The following is a 17,880-nucleotide window of genomic DNA, read 5'->3' as shown; positions in this document are numbered from 1 at the left end:
AGACAGTGCATGCCCTGTTGCACAGTCGAATTTTGGTACGCTCCCATTAAAAACATGTACAAACTGGTTCAGCTTGACCTGCTTTGGTCGAGGAGGGAGGAAGGCATGGCTTTGATCTTTTACAGGGGTATGTCCATGAAGATACTAACACAGGACATAAAAGCGTTATTTCTGTATAGCATCAGCAAATGCCAACAAAACGACACTGCCTGCTTCCAGATTGTTACAACACAAATACTATATAAATGAAACAGACTATGCCCTCACCATCATTATCCACTGCATTCAACACATTTGCATTCCTGCAATCACGTTTCCACAACGCTTCTAGGAGAATCTTTAATGCCACCTCATGACCCTCCTTTACTGCTGCGTGGATGCAGTTGTTTCCCGCATCTGTCTCCAGTTGGAGCTGTGCTCCATACTCCAGCAAATACTTCATCACCTCAACTTGATTTGTTAGCGTGGCAAGATAGAGTGGAGTCTGTGGAAAAAGTTTTGGCAACATCCGATTTAATCTTCGTATCGAGAGTACACGTGGAGAAACAAGAGAGAGAGAGAGACACGTATGTGGCGACGATAAATGATGATGCAACACAGTACAGATATAGCGACATAGCTCGACTCATCAATTACTGGAACAAACCACCTATAACCGCACTTATATACTTTCACTTCACTTTACATCACTTTCTTTCACTACTTTTACATACTTTCAAGCATGGTGTGGCAGTCGAGGGGTTGCGAAATCAATATAAATTAAAACCACATGTCATGCGTTAACCCGTTAGCACCTGTGTAGTTCTTAACTCCTGCTAGAGTGACGACGTATACACGTACGGTAGTATACGACCAACAGTGATGGGAAACGACAATGAAATCATTGCAGCATCGCAGGATAACTGGTACCTGATCACCAAAGCCACCGATACTTAAATACTACATGGCTGCGCATTTATGTTTTTGGTTTGTTTGCGTCCGAGCAACAGCCCGAATTTGGGCAAGTTACGGTGACATAAGTAAAGCTAGAGTTAAGTTGACTACGTCACAAATTTTCTATGGCGTATATTTGTAAAAAAAATTGTAATTTTTTTTACATGACAAGTAAGTACTAACGGCACAGAATGTCTCCTCAAATTCCTACCTGATGAGATTGTTTCTCAACTAGTTAAACATCCAAATGAAAGTGTCAATGACACTATAGCTCACGACAAAAAAGTACACAAATGAGCGAGTGCCAACTGTAATGTTATGTCTGTCTGTGACAATCACTAACAAGTGACAACAGGGTTCAAACATATAACGTGTATTCTGACGATCCAAAATGTGTACAATCTGGCGAGCACTGGCTGAGTAACTGACGACTGCGCATGTGTTGTGCGCAAGCATGGTATAGGGGGCGGTCCTAATATAGTACAGTTCAATATGTAGGGAGCAGTCATTATGTTAAACTGTTCATATCATTACATCTCCCTTCCTGTGCTTAAACTGTCACTGTATGTAAAATAAAGATACCATACCATATGAACAAACTCTGGTGTTGTATACATTTTGTTGTGTTAACCTACTTTCCATTTCAGATGCACTTTTCCAGAACTAATGCTCAGCAGTGTCGCATTCATTCAAAGTCTTTACAATTCTTTCTGACTGTCCTCAGATACCTTCTTATATTAAGAAGTGATCCTGCATTAGCTCAACTTTTCACAATATATTCATCTGCCTGATGAACTAAATTTAGTGTATAAAATTAAACACTGAATTTCAGCTGTCACTGAAATAACTTGAAATTTAACTGTCACAAAAAAGAACTTGCATTAACTGAAAATTTGCTGACTATTTCCAACTTGAAATATATGTCTGTTCATGCTTCAATCAATCGCTGTGGCCTTTTGATCTCTCGACCCGATCTGGTGATACAGGTAGGCTGGCTGTCACCAACAGTATTGGGTGTAGACGATTCCACTGGGATACCGGACTGCTGCTGAGTTGTCTCCTCCTGCGACTTCTGGGGACTGACATCTCCACCTCTGGTCTTGGCAGTGGCTCGTTGGTCTTCAGCAATGCCGATCGATTTCTCCGCAAATCAGACCCTCTGTCTGTCTGAATCATAAACGACCTGTTTGCGACTTCTCTGATCACTACCCCTTTTTCGCGCCAGATTTTTCCATCGTCGCTCAACACTCTAACACGGGAACCGGGTTCAAGAGCAGGAAGCTGCTTAGTTCCACGGTCATGATAGTGTTTCTGTTTCTTTTGCGACAACACTTTCTTCTTGACGACTCTCTGTCTGGTGTTTGTTTCCAGTAGGTTTGTACGAATGGGCAGGTTTGTGCGAATTCTTCTACCCATCAACATCTGTGCTGGAGAATAGCCATTCTCCATCGGTGTACTTCGATAAGCAAGTAGTCCTAACTGAGGATCTTCGCCGCTTTCCTTGGATTTACGAATAATCTTTTTCGCTCTTTGTACAGTGCGTTCGGCTAGTCCGTTGGACTTGGGGTATCTTGAACTTGAGGTAGTCTGTCTGAAACCCCAGTCTTCCGAAAACTGTTTGAGTTCAGCGCTGTCATAACATGGTCCGTTGTATCCGAACACTTCCTCTGGTACGCCATGTCTGGAAATGTAGACTTCAGTGAGTTAATCACAGATCTGCTAGTTGCGTTTGACAACACAGCGACTTCTGGATAATTTGAATACGCGTCAACTACTAGCAGATAGTCTTGACCACTGTATGAAAACAAGTCGGTTGCCACTTTCTCCCATGGTCGACTTACAATCGGATGAGGATCTAATGGCTCTACTTGTTGACGTCTTCGATGTGTGAGACAATGTTCACAATCTTTGACCACATTGGCGATGTCGGAGTTCATCCTTGGCCAAAATAGGACTTCGCGTGCACGTTTTCGACACTTCTCGATCCCGAGGTGTCCAACATGAATCTTTTTCAGCATTTCACTTCTGAATTTGTTGGGAATTAAAATTCGACTCCCTTTGAAAAGAATCCCGTCAATCACCGACAGTTCATCTCTATAGTTCCAGTATTGCAGAATTTAACTTGAATTGGACAAGTCACTCTGTCGTTTGGCCATCCACTCAATATAGTGACCATCAGCAGCTGTAGATCTGCATCTTTCTGCGTTTCATCCTGGATTTCTTTCATGCGTGACTCCGACACACTGGTTGTTGATTTGACTCCATCAATGTACGTTTGCACCTCAATGTCAATGTCACTGTTTCCTGTATCCTTCATGTATGCGCGTGACAATGTATCTGCTGCGTACATGTGTTTCCCTGGTGTGTACGTGATTTTCAGGTCATACTTCTGTAGTCGCAATTTCAGTCGCTGGATTCTCGGCGGACAATCAGCAAGTGATTTTGCGAAGATAAACACAAGCGGTTTATGGTCGGTCTCTGCGATGATACTCTGTCCATAAATATACCGGTGGAAACGCTCACACCCGAATACAATACTCAGAGTCTCCTTTTCGATCTGAGCGTAACGGATTTCGGTCTCCGTCATGGCTCTCGATGCATACGCCACAGGACACCATTCACCATCATAAAGCTGTAGTAATACAGCCCCTAAACCTGACTGTGAAGCATCTGTTGACATCTTGATCTGTCTCATTGGGTCATAAAACTTCAGCACTGGTTCACTATATAGCAAGTCTTTGAGTCGCGTCCAGGCTTTCTCATGTTCGTGCTGCCATTCCCACTATGTTTTGTGGTGTAGGAGTGATCTGAGCGGTGCTGTCTCCGTAGATAGATCAGGCACAAACTTTGCTAGATATGTCACCATTCCTAGGAATCTCCGCACTTCCTTCTTGTTGGTTGGTCTATCCATTGCATGGATTGCTTCGATCTTGGTGCTGTCAGGCTTGACTCCCTTGTCACTGATAACATCTCCAATGAACGTCAGTTCAGAAACACTGATAACGCACTTGTCTGCATTCAGCCTCAAGTTCTCTTCCCTGGCTTTGTCTAAGACACGCTTTAGACTGGCATCATGTTCTTCCTGAGATGCTTCCTGGATAATAACATCATCCATACTGGTATCAACACCTGGTATGTCACTGAACATGTTGTAGATAGTCCTATGGTAGACTTCTGGGGCAGAGGATATTCCAAACGGTAGACGGAGATAGCGATATTTCCCAAATGGTGTGCTACATATGCATACCTTGGATGAATAGTCGCAGCTGCCAAAACCCGCTGGATGCGTCCAACTTCGTGAATACTTTGGCTCCAGCAAACTTTGACATAATTTCTTCTCTGGTTGAAAGTTTAAACGTCCTGTCTTCTTATGCACTATTACCAGTGAGCTGACCCACTCTGTCGGCTCGTCAATCTTTGTAATCACGTCAAAATATTTCATTTTGTCTAGTTCCTCTTTGAGTTTATCATGCAGTCCAAATGGTACCTTTCTGAAAGGTTCCACAACAGGTGTCACCGCATCGTCAAGACGAATCTTGTGTATTCCGGGCAAACAACCTAACCCTTTGAATATATCTGCATATTCTGTGCGTACACTGTCACAGAAACCTGAAGCTTTTCTCTTGCGTGATTCTGTGTTCACTGATTGTCCCTGTTCAGAATCTGTATTTGTGTCTTCTTGATTCTCTGCATCCACTTGCCAAACACGTCGGACTAATCTCAATTTCTCACATTCTTGAAGTCCTAGAATTGGATGAACAGGCTCTTGCATCACGATAAACAGTGCTTTGTTTACCTTCCCCTTGTGTTCAATGTTCATGATACATTGTCCCTTGACTGGCACATCATGACCAGCATAATCTGTCAATTTCACTTTGCTTGTGTGCAACTTGGGTTTACGTCTTATGGAGCAAAAGTCATGTTCACTAATGATATTGGCATTAGCACCAGTGTCCAACTTCATAGGTAATACAGTACCATTAACGTCTAATGGAACTATCCAACTCTGTGATGTGTTAGCTATGTTCACAGTATCAACAAAGAACGCGTCAGACTGTTCATTGTCAATGTCATACTCAGTCTCCACTGCATGAACCTTCTGTCCCTGCTTGCGTTTGTCTGAGTTTGGGCAGCATTTGATAAAATGTCCAATTTTCCCACACCTAATACATTGTTTACCATAGGCTGGACAGGCATTTGGTCGGTGCCTGTACCCACAAAACTTGCAACTATCCTTGTTCACTTCTTGGTTGCGAGAGTTATGTCCCTTTGACTCGTCACTAGATATCGGCTGTCGCTTGTATACAGCATCACACGATGTACAACTACCACTAGCACCCGCTGCTTTGCCACTCAACTGACCAACTTGTGAAAGGGTGGCCTCTTCCGCCCTACAAATGTCTATGGCTTTCGCCAATGTTAACTTCTCCTCACGCAGAAGGCGTTGTCTCAGTGTGTTACTTGGTATCCCACAAATAACTCTATCACGGATCAAACCGTCTTGCAAAATCCCAAATTCACACGTCTTTGCTCGCGTGCGTAATTCAGTCACAAAATGGTCTATGGACTCACCTGGTTTTTGTACTGTTGTGAAAAACCGGTGTCTTTCGAACGTCACGTTCGTTCTCGGGATACAATAGTCCTTGAACTTCAAACGGATCTTGGCCAGATCATTTGCGTCACCTGCTTCGGCCCACGTGAAACCATTATAAACTTTCAGGGCTGGTTCCCCAATCACGTGCAGGAAGATTGTCTGTATCGCATCCTCCTTCTTGGCCCCACTACTCGCCGCCATATACACATCAAACCTTTGCGTAAATCTTGTCCAGTTATCGCTGAGATTTATCCCGAACAAATCCAATGGCTACGGAGGTTTTAGTGACTGCATCTTGTCGTCAGAGCAAACACGAACACTTCTGACACCATGTAATGTTATGTCTGTCTGTGACAATCACTAACAAGTGACAACAGGGTTCAAACATAGAACGTGTATTCTGACGATCCAAAATGTGTACAATATGGCGGGCACTGGCTGAGCAACTGACGACTGCGCATGTGTTGTGCGCAAGCATGGTATAGGCGGCGGTCCTAATATAGTACAGTTCAATATGTAGGAAGCAGTCATTATGTTAAACTGTTGATATCATTACACCAACAAGTCATTTTTAATTCAGCAATTATCCACCTACATTATATAAAACAATAGTATGTAAGGGATAACTCCCATTATATAGCATATTTCCTATTATATACTCTTGATAATTATATATACGTAAATCGCACCCCCACCCCCAAAAAAACTGTAGCAAACACGCAGTTTAGAATGACTCAAAAGTAGGTCGACTGGCGTGCTCTAATATAGGACGCTGTCATCTCTACCACGCGAGTAACAACTGTTTTGGGGCTAGCCTTACAGATTCCCATACCAAAATTTAACATAATCAAATGAATCTAGATGGCCATTTTCATTTTTGCCAAAAAGTGTGCGTGGCTCGAATGTAGGTCGACTGGCGTGCTCCAAAATAGGACGATCAAATCTCTCCCATAAGAGTAACAACTGTATGCAATTTGAAACATGTGGGTCAAACGGTTCTTGAGTTATCGTTGACCATAGGCAGACACTGAAATGCATAGTGAAATTGCCAAAATCTACATAATTTGAATAATTAAAAAACAAAATCGAAACCCGTGTGATATGTTTTGGGGCCAGTCCTTATTCATTCACATACCAAAAATGAGCAAAATCCGTCGAACCTGAACTGACTTAAAACCATTTCCATTTTTTCCAAAAAGTGGGCGTGGCTCGAAAGTAGGGCGACTGGCGTGCTGCAAAATAGGACGTTCAAATCTCTCCCATAGGAGTAACAAGTGTATGCAATTTGAAACATGCGGGTTAAACGGTTCTCAAGTTATCGTTGACCGTAGCCAAATGTTGACTGACGGACGGACGGACGGACGGACGGACGTACGACGGACGACGCCCTATGGCAATAACTCATCTTGACGATGTCAACGTGAGCTAAAAAAACCTGGGCGATTTGATATATTGATCACGACATTAAATCTTTGCTATGGGCTATGTATGAGTCACGAATGTTTGTTCACATCGAACGGAATAGCAAAATAGAAAGTATAATGCAGCAATTTAACAATAAAAAGTGAACAGAATTACTTACATTTTGTGAAAAAGTGGACATAATTTTTTTACTTTTACTATTTACGGTGACGTAATCATTTTAACTCACCTGTGCCGACCAGTTTTTAGCGTTGACGGCAGCGAAGTCTTTAGCCTGGTGCAACTTGTTCACAACAGATTTCACTTTATCCAGATTCCTCGACAAGACGGCTGAATGCAGCTCCCTGCATGGAAGTAATGCTAGGACACAGTTTAGTGCTGCAGTAATTTAGGAATGTATGATAAATGAATGCAGGGCAGTCAACGATCATCAGTCGCAGACAGGCACGCATTAAAATACTTGTGCATACTCGCATCATTTCATACACACAAAGAGTGAAACTGCCCATTAAATACAATTAACCTTGACCTTTAACTCGCCCCTTGTCTTTTAACTGCTATAATATATATGTAACCAGTATGCACAGGCTTAGTGGCTAAGTAAGTGCAATGTAAAAAGCATCCGGCCAAGTTGTTTCAGTTTACGCAAGACAGCTGGAGCGATTCGTTCACCTATATTGCAAAGGATATTATTTTTTTAATTGTAATTTTTAACATACACCTATACTCGTTACGAAGATCAAGGCGGACAAATGCATACTGCATGGAATACTCACGTGTCACCGTACTCATCTTTCTCAACTTCATTGCTCGCATCACTTCCAGCCTGGCTGCGAGTCAGCTTTGTATCTGTAAACACAACATCTTCTTACACATGAGAGAACACTACAGGGAAAAGGTGCAGCTACACTGCAGGTTGCTATGATAGTGAGGCAGAATCAGGAAACACAGATGCAGCTAGGATTTCAGACATATACGTGGGAGCTAGAATTACAGAATTATGATGCTGTTGCTTAAACGTAGAAGCTCGGATACAATAACCATAATGCAGTTGATAAAATTTAAGGGGTTATAGTTAATTTGAGGTATTCAAGCACCCCACACTATAAACTGGATTGCAATTTTCTGTTAGTCTCTACGTCTTACTACTAGTTTTAATCACAGTGGTATGATTCATAATGTGACATATATAGATGAAAAGCTAATTTTGTAAATCGGGTTTCTCAATTAAATGTTTAATAATTGGTTATCGTGTCAGCTATGCGGTTAGCCACAAAGTGTATACCAAAACCTTTAAGGAAGTAAGAAACAGTGCTCTCATTTTTGGTGACACACCCCACTTACATGCTTCAAATTTCACTCTTTGTGTGGTATCCACCATAGTTGCTGGTTTCCTAGGCTGCAAATAAGACACAGTGGTTGTGAACTTATTGCTTATGACTTTCAGTACTTAAAATTTTTAAGCCTAAAATCCAGAAGTTCATTATTAAGTTACGGAGTAAACATGGTTATCTTGCCTATCTTGCATTATAGCTGCAAGATAAAAAAATAATAATCTAAGTTTTATATCTATACGTGACACCACTTTTGCACGGAAGTAGATAGAGGAAACAACAATGAAAAATCACACGATATTCACACAATCACCTATATATTTTGCATTCTTACACTTGCCTAAACATTAGACCACACTAAGAATAAAAGTGTCAATGGCACTATAGCTCACGTTGGGTGTGATAGAAGAGGAAGGGGAATATATAAAGCAAGAGTATATATGGGAGAACTCCCATTATATAGCATATCTCCCATTATATACTCTTGATAATGATATATGCATAAGCTTTGATGCGAAAATAAATGTTTCAAATCTGAAAGTCTGAAATCTTGACGAGAGATAGCGCTACGCCTAAATGATCACCATTTTGGTTTTCGAATATCGCGCAAATAAAAACAATAAAATATTCCAGTCAAATTACTATAACGAAGAATCTAAAACACAATATTGCACATATATAGGTATGATTGTAGAGTTGTTAATCAGTTAGACGAAATAAACGTAATAGAACGTTGTCATCTCTCCCATAGGAGTAACAACTGTTTTGGGGCTAGCCTTACACATTCCCATGCCAAAATTTAACAAAATCGAATGAATTTAGATGGCCATTTTCATTTTTGCCAAAAAGTGGACGTGGCTCAAAAGTAGGTAGACTGGCGTGCTCCAAGATAGGACGTTCAAACCTCTCCCATAGGAGTAACAACTATATGCAAGTTGAAACATGTGGGTCAAACGGTTCTTGAGTTATCGTTGACCATAGGCAGACACTGAAATGCATAGTGAAATTGCCAAAATCTACATAATTTGCATAATTAATTGATTAATTAATTAATTGCAGATTAAAAAAACAAAACATATATATACGCACATATAATTCTAGAGGCGTGCTCCCTGGGGATAGCACCATGACATATGGCTTCCTGCGAAATCAATACAAGAGTTAAAGTTGTAAGGCAACTATTTTGCTACATTCATAGTGTTTGGCATATCACCATCATGCAGAGTTTGCAGTTTGCCTATGTTATAATTATTGGATTCTATTTAGATAAAAACACAACAATGTAAATTACATACACATTGGGGGCCTACATCCCACGATTTAATGTATGTTGTACAGTAAGTTATTTTGTTGTGCCATAAACATATATATTATAGTCATGCAGGATGCGTCTGTTCGTGGCTACACATACAATAAGTTCGCTAGATGCGTCTGGTCTGTTTTCTGCAGCGCTTGGTAAAATAAGTCAAACGCTTTAGGGCCACTCTGCTGAACCATGTGCACGACCTTCTTCCGTTTATTGTACTCTACCGTCTCTGCCTGAAACATATAAGTGTTCATTATTGATTAAGTGTAAAGTGTACATGATGATCATGTGTGATGAGTCCACAATAAAGACACAGATATTATAAGTATACTTGCCTGGATCTCTTCAACGCGAAATTGCTTGAACAGCCCACTTGCTTCCAAATGTACCATGACGGGACCCACTTGTAAGTCTTTACATAATTCTACAAGATTCTGGGTGAGTATATCTCTCTGGGTAGGATCCATATCAACTGCAACTAAACTACTGTAGGCCCTACCCTGTTGCCGTATTAGACTTTAGACTGAACTTTATTAGACCGATATGAGTGACTACACGCTCTCTGAGTCTGACTCATGCTGACTTCACTTAGAACGCTAACGAAACAACAGCGCGTATCGGTCACTGTAGTAATTGCATTCGTATTTAAATCTAGTAAATAGTGACATGCCTCAAATGTGGCATAAAACAGCAAATATATAATAGAAATACAAGCAGCAACAGAACAATACCCTATCATACTAATAGATGGCGGGAGAGAGCCAACAACAAATTTAATAGAAATAGACATATAATCTCTTTCGTTATTCACTCTTAATAAAGTTCTTATACAGCAGTATAAGAAACCGTGGAATTACAGGGCTACGAGATATACACAAATAATAGAACTGACAAAATGGGAGGTGGTATATTATTAGAAATTCAGAAAAAATTAAGTAATGGAACAGTGGAAATATAAAAAGTTAAAAAATGGAAGCAAACAAAAATGGATATTAATCGACAACAACAATATCAAACTCAAATTAGGAGTCATCTATAGACCACAAGAGTTTAGAACTCCTCTTAAAAAAATCAACCAAATGTTTGAGTCAATAGAAGAAGTAATAAAAGCCAACCAACAAAACCAAATGTGCCTGATAATTGGGGATTTGAATGTGAAAATAGGGAAGGAAATACCGGGAAACAATCTCGAAACTACAAGGGGGGAACAAAATTAGTTAATAGTTAGTTAGTTAAGGATAATGGGTTGTGATAGGCCTAGCCTAATATGCACCCATATCTTGCGATTTAATGAATCGGTCGATTCTGGCCTTAAATACGTTAGTAGTGGCAGCTGCGACTGCACTTTGTGGGAGTTTATTCTACTAAATCAAATTACTTAACATGGTTAAAAGACATAAACTTATCATACTAAACAAAAGCGAAAAATGTGAAGGGATGTGGACCAGAGTTTATGGTGAACAAAAATCAGTTATTGATTACGCAATAGTAGATAGGTATTTACAAACAAAAATAACTAAAATGAGCATCGACGAAGAACGCACTTAATTGGGGCCTGTGCAGATGTGAAAATAAAGATGGGAAAACAATAGCGAAATACAGCGATCACAACTTGATTGAACTCAAAATTAGTTTCCAAATGAAGACTAATGAAACACCCCAAAAGAAAATAGTACAATATTAGGAGCAAAAACGGCCTAAACAAATGGAACGAAACAATCAATAATAGCAAGTTAATAGAAATATGGGAAGATACAGGCAGCTTTAATGAAAAATATAATAAATGGGCAAAGAGTCTAAAACAGAAAATAACTGACTGCTGCTCCAAGCCGAGAAAAAGACGTCGCCCCTGGTTAAGTAAGAAAATAAAAAATTTATTTGAAATTAAAAAACACCTAAAGAAAATCTTGAGTAAAGCCAAACAACAAAACGATAACTACCAGACAAATTTGATAAGTGAAAGAATAAGAATAATAAACAATCGAATAGGAGTACAACAACAAGTGGAACGGAAAAAGAAACTCTACACGCAATTAGGAGAACTAAAGAAACAGGAAGGGATAAATTCGGGCGGTTTCTGGAAAATACGTAAAATAATGCTACCAAGCAAGGAAATGAAGGCATCCTGTTTAGCCAAAAGAGATGATCCTAACACTAACCTAGAAAAGGCGGACAAAATAAAGCAAGCCTACGCCGAGTATTTTGAAGAACTCTTAAGAGCCAAACCCCCCAAAAATGAAATGGAACTCGGAGTTAATGAATCATTAGAGAAATCTTTCCAAAGAATAAGAACCCTAAATAAAGTAATAATAGAAGAGAATACGACAATACCAAAATTCAGCAAGTAATTGATTCGCTAAAATGCAACAAAGCTAAGGACAATCAAGGGATGGTAAACAAACTTATGATTAGTGGAGGCAGAGAAATAATAACATCATTGAAAGTAATTGTGAATTTACTACTCCAAGGAGCAATGACACAAATACAGTGGAATATAATGTCAATAAAGGCCGTGTATAAAGGGAAAGGTTCAATAAGAGACCTAAATAACACGAGATGTATTTTCCTCACAAACATCAGAAGCAAGAGTTAAAAAATGGATATGGAAACGTAAACATAAAACCTTAGAAGCTTGCAAAAACCAATGTGGGGGTAAAAAGGAGTACAGCACAACTGACAATTTATTCGTACTGAGAGGGATAATTGACAAACACAAGGAACAAAAAACAAACATTGGTCTACTGTTTGGAGACACCAAAAAAGGTTTTGATAGCCTTTGGCTTAAAGATTCAATGGTGGAGCTTTGATACAGAGGGTTGAGGGGCCCCTGCTAAGACTTAATATTTAAAATGAATAAAAGGGCATTAATCACCGTTAAAACACCGGTAGGTGAAACAGAGAGATTTGAAACAAAAGAGATAGTTCGCCACGAAACTATTTTAGGACCCATATTATGTTGTATGACTTTAGATCATATAAATAATTTAACTAAATCAGTATATATGTATGACAATAATATAGAAATTGGTCCACTTTTATATATGGACGACATTCTGGGAATTGGAGACCACATAACGATAGCTAAAATAGCACAGCGTGTTCAAGTTTAGCTGAATCAAAAAGATTAGAATTTAATATGAATAAAACCAATATAATGGTAGTTAAATTTGGAAACAAAGATAGGATGTGTAGTAGCCTGTGACTGCTAGTACTGCTGCGCCCAACTGGGCGGCGCCTCTCGCATGTCTACCAGAGCGCCATCTGTAGCGTTATCTTATTTGAATAAAGTTAGTTTCTGTTCCGGTATAAACATGTGTTGGTCTCTTTGATAAGTTTCTGATATAAGTCCAACATAGTCGTGACCACAGATCACGACAGAATAGAGAAAGACGTACTACTAGGTAACCAAGTAATTAAAAAATGCTCTAAATACACATACTTAGGAGATTTACTACACGAGAAAGGAGGTTACACAGATATGATTAAAGCCAGAACGGAAAAATGCCGATATATACATAATGAGAGAAATTATATCATTGACTGATGAGCAAAACTATGGAAAATATATACGATAGAAGCGAGAGAAAAACTATACGAGTGCACGGTGCTACCCGTCTTCTTAAATAACAGTGAAACTTGGACCAACCTGACCAAGGAAGAAGGAAAATTGTTAGAAGACTTCCAATATGAGTGCTTACACAAAATTCTAAAAGCACACAGTAAAACACCGCTAGAAGCTCTTCGAATAGAGCTTGGTGTTCTACAGATATTAAACAAGATAAATTATAAAAAAAACTCATGCTTCTGCAATTCATAGTTAATTTGGAAAATAATAGATTAATGAAAAGAGTATACATACAACAGACGAAAAAGAAAGGAAAAATTGGGCAAACGAAACCTTGGAAATTTTAGATTTATTAATTTAATACTATTATTTAGGAATAAAAACAAAAAAAGACTGAAAAAAAACAAGTAAAACAAGCTATTTTAAAAAGCGTAATAACAAGAGATGAAATTAAAACCAAAGGAAAAACACAAATTAAGATGATAAACATTGAAACATACGGATTGAAAGAATATATGAAATAATTATCATTTGCCGACTCGTGTTTTGCATTTAAATGTAAAACTTGCATGATTGAGCTCAAAGGTTACTTTAGAAATAACTTCAGTGACGACAGGTGTAATCGATGTAATAAGAATATGAAAGAGGACTTGGATGAATTATATAAATGTGACACTGATAGCTATGAATATAATCAGGAGTAGATAATAGAGACTATTATCTACCTACTATCTATTATTAATATTATCTACTCCTGATATAATAAATATAAGGATGGAGAACAAATAGAAAACTGGAAAGGGAACAACCACGGGTTATTGAAACCAGAGTTAGTTTATGTACGAAAAATTCTGGTGATTCGAAACACTAATATTTAGAGAATTAGAGGCGTCACTAATCTCCTTTTTCTCTAGATAATCCCCGCACTTCGATGTATCGAGTGCCTTGTGAAATACAAGAGAGGGAGCCAAGATACAAGATACAAGATACAAGTATGGTACGAGTCTACATAACATAGACGGTGCGAAAAAAACCGAAGAACATAATCATGTTCAAAATAAACATTCTTTAATTTTAGAGTGAGATATCTGAGCTACGAACAGCGCTGGAGAGCTTTCTAAACAAGACAATGAAAATCAAGATGTCAGATCGCTGATAGGATCATTCTTGTGCACAGATAAAGATGCTAACCTCATACTTGGCAACTGTCAGGAGTACATTTACCCTCCAGGTTAGTATATGTAGTATATAGTGGTAGTATTAGTATAGGTGGAGTATTCATTTTAAATGTCTATGTCTATACTATTATGTCATTAAATGCAGTGTGTAACAGCCTGTGAGGCACAGGTTTAAAGGTTTTTAAACAGATTTAAGAGATTCTAGCAGTAATGCAGCCTAAGCCATTTTAATTTCAGCATTTATATATATATATCAAGAGTACATAATGGGAGAAGAGTATGACACTGGTTTAACAGCGTTTTGCGTAGTTTTCAACTTGAATTTATTCTATCAATATGTGAATAAATATATGCAATCTTTATTTTGTTTTCGTCTCGGGTTCTCCCTTAATCATATGACACCACCAGTTTACATGAAAATCGTATGTGTTCTTCAAAAAAGTTTTTTGAATACGACACGGTTTCACACAGTTTTCCCAAATGTTTGCATCTTATCGGCCAATGTTGATATGCGGCGGCAGCATCAGGTTGTAACTACGGGACGCTGGGGCTGTTTAGGATATTAGGTAAGCACAGTAACAGCACATGTTTCGATTTACTTATCATCAGGAACACGATGACAACACAGCTAAAATCAGCTGCTAGCTCGCCGTGAGCACACATTTATTTCTAGCACGCTGGAAACCCATTACACACTAAATATAATTCAATGCCTAATATTCCCAACAGCCCTCTGCGTCCCGTCACAGACAATATAACACTAATCCAATAACAAACATTGGCCGATAAGATGCAAACATTTGGGTAAACTATGTGAAACCGTGTCGTATTCAAAGATCCTTTTTGAAGAACACAAGATTTTCAGGTAAACTGGTGGTGTCATAATATGATTAAGGGAGAATCCGAGACGAAAACAAGGTAAAGTTTGAATATATTTATTCACATATTGATAGAATAAATTTACGTTGAAAACTACGCAAAACGCTGTTAAAACAGTGTCATACTCTTCTCCCATTATGTACTCTTGATTTAATATTATATATATATTTATACATATGCACTCACGATACCATTTTGCTGCAGAAATGGAACCTAAGGAAGAGCCACGTGCCCTGGGCTTAGCAATGATACCTGGTCACCATATAGTATCAGTGCATTTGGATAAGGTTACAGAAGATGAACCAAGAATACAAGTTATCTAATGTAAATTTTCTCGGTTTGTCTGTAAATAGATTATGTACAAACTGAAAAATGGAAAAATGGAAGGTTATTTGAGTTTAATTGTTAACCATCGGTGTTAAAAAACTTGTAAACCTCAATGTACGAGTTGTACGTGTAGTCAAAATGTCAAAGAAGTTTGTTTCTAATAACATAATTTCACATATATTTCACAAAATGCTTCACCAAAGTCACACATTATACAATATGCATGATTCAGTCAGCAACACATGATCAGATATTCCCTTGCTGCACTGCTGATTACAGATCACTGAGTAACAGTCTACAGGCTTGACACTTGACTAATATTCACGTCTGAGCCACAACAACTGAGTTTTATGATGTTGGGATAATACCGTATAGATGGATTTCTATGTCATATTTTCCCCAAGAATATATTTGCATTATTTTGTTTTACTAAACCGAAGCAATGCCTTTCACAATTAGACGTCAAAGCAAACGTATAAATTTTTTTTTTACAAATGCCAAGTAATTTATTAAGTGTGCCTATAGGTACTGATACATGCAAAAATCTTTCATCATTACATACAGAAGACCAGTGGCACAAAACAATGTGATAGCAAGTCAAATCAAATGATGTTGTCCTCATGCCGGTCCTTTGCAAGTGTTACCCTATAATTCATTTCGATTTCCTAAATAAATAAGTTGTCACATGATTTAAAATGTATCGACTAATTAGAATAATTTCTTGCTGCTGTTCTATTAATCCTGGAAGTAATATGCTCTAGTAATTCTTATCATGTTCGGAAGAAGAACTGAAAACAATTCCACGTCCTCGAAATTACAATGGTATGATAAACATATTCATACATATGAAACCTAGTTGGTTACGTTTCAGTTCGTGTGGATACGTCGGGAGACACCCGACTGTGTGTGGCTCGTGATCGTATTACTGACCCAGACCTTGCGTTGTGTTATTCCTTGATTCGTATTAATTGTCTAATTGCATTAATTTCCAAATCCAATTCGTTTCGTGTTTGCGTTTCCGCTTGAAGGAATGCCAGCTAGTTCCTCTGTGTCTGGTGAGGCGTAACGAGTAACAACGAAGATCACACAAAGTCTAGTATAAGTTCCACACACAAAGATTTATTAAAGCTCATTCACATATACTTGAGCCAAGAGTCCGAAATTCTGAATGTCGATTCATAAATCTGTCCGTCCGTCCGTCCGTTTCTGAGATCGTCCGTCCGTCAGTCTTTTCAAACACAGTGAGAATGTATCCGCGCACACTTCTAGGGAGAGCTCCCAAGGTGTGTCCAACAACCAGCAACCCAAGGTGGGACCATCAAGGTAACGTCATATGATTCTACCCGCGTGTGGAAACACACTGCGTACACGTGCACAGGTTTTCACCTAAGATCAAGTTAACACGTGCACAGGCTCTCCCCTAAGATCGAGTTAAACATTTAACAATCATGTCCCATCACGTGTAGACACTCGTGTACTCGGCACTATGTTACTCAACTGCGCACGTCCTGTCTTCTCCGAATTCTGCCTTTACAGATCCGGGTGTACGTCTACGCAGTAGAATTAACATCCTGTGTTGCACCCCTAGCTAGTCACATATATACTTTCACTATGAATATTCTTAATTTAATACTTTAACTGAGCAGTAACTTTTGAATAAAACAATTAGAATTGACTGGGCACTGTTACACATGTGTATACATGATATTTATGAGAACACAAATCATCTGAAACAAGCAATACGATTAAAAAACCATTTGATGTTGTAAAACCAAGAAACAAGATCATATAAAAAAGATGAAATTGCTAATAAAGCGTAATTTTCTGTCACGGGTGACAAAGGACAAGTAAATGCATGTGATAACCATGGTGACTATAGTAACCAACCCATTATTGAGTACTATATCATCTCTACTTACCATGCCAAGTATTTACAAATAATGTCAAACTATGCTTAATTGTGCATATTCTAGTTATAATGGAGCTATAGGCCAAAACCTCTGCTGATTTGTTCATGTCTTACAACATGGATACAAATATATATGTTTAACTCATCAGTCACTACAATCTAGGAGAGTGGGAGGCCAAGATGTGTACTGTTATCAGGGGCGTGTACAGGGGGCGGGGGGTCCAGGGGGTCCGGACCTCCCCCTGCTCGCGCAGAAAACGCATCTAAGGGGGTCTAATTTAAAAAAAATTCTGGGGGAGAGCCCCCAGACCCGCCCTTCGCGTGCTAGCAAGTTTGGGTTACGGTTAGACCCCCCTGGTACAAATCCTGTACACGCCCCGGGTTATACAAATACAATGAGGCTGGTGTGAAGGGATAATACAGTATACTCGTA

The 17,880-nt window shown here is 38.9% G+C and overlaps 2 protein-coding genes across 2 annotated transcripts in view; one reads left to right on the top strand and one right to left on the bottom strand.

Annotated features, from left to right (window-relative positions):
• Positions 1-9,981, bottom strand: part of LOC106810169 (nuclear factor NF-kappa-B p105 subunit-like) — a 52,102-nt gene extending 42,121 nt beyond the window's left edge. Inside the window, exons 1-7 of the mRNA XM_014813450.1 lie at positions 9,925-9,981; positions 9,695-9,822; positions 9,373-9,424; positions 8,294-8,348; positions 7,726-7,798; positions 7,179-7,293; positions 268-484 (exon numbers count right to left, since the gene is read on the bottom strand). Of these exons, the coding sequence (XP_014668936.1) occupies positions 268-484; positions 7,179-7,293; positions 7,726-7,798; positions 8,294-8,348; positions 9,373-9,424; positions 9,695-9,822; positions 9,925-9,981 (697 nt within the window). The remainder of the gene's footprint in view (positions 1-267; positions 485-7,178; positions 7,294-7,725; positions 7,799-8,293; positions 8,349-9,372; positions 9,425-9,694; positions 9,823-9,924) is intronic.
• LOC106810167 (N-alpha-acetyltransferase 38, NatC auxiliary subunit-like) lies at positions 9,980-15,534 on the top strand. Its single transcript, XM_014813449.1, has 3 exons — positions 9,980-9,995; positions 14,281-14,385; positions 15,416-15,534. The coding sequence occupies exons 1-3, from the start codon at positions 9,980-9,982 to the stop codon at positions 15,532-15,534; spliced, it is 240 nt and encodes a 79-aa protein (XP_014668935.1).
• Positions 15,535-17,880: the final 2,346 nt, after the last annotated feature.

Source organism: Priapulus caudatus, unplaced genomic scaffold (genome assembly GCF_000485595.1).
Source record: "Priapulus caudatus unplaced genomic scaffold, Priapulus_caudatus-5.0.1 Scaffold416, whole genome shotgun sequence".
Taxonomy (NCBI): domain Eukaryota; kingdom Metazoa; phylum Priapulida; class Priapulimorpha; order Priapulimorphida; family Priapulidae; genus Priapulus; species Priapulus caudatus.
Note: the sequence above shows the minus strand (reverse complement) of the source record. Positions and strands in the feature narration are given on the sequence as shown.

What these genes read in the sequence shown, in the direction of transcription:
- LOC106810167 (XM_014813449.1), top strand. An exon ending in GGAGTACATTTACCCTCCAG is followed by an intron (nt 14,386 to 15,415) that starts GTTAGTATATGT and finishes ATTTTGCTGCAG; the next exon opens with AAATGGAACCTAAGGAAGAG.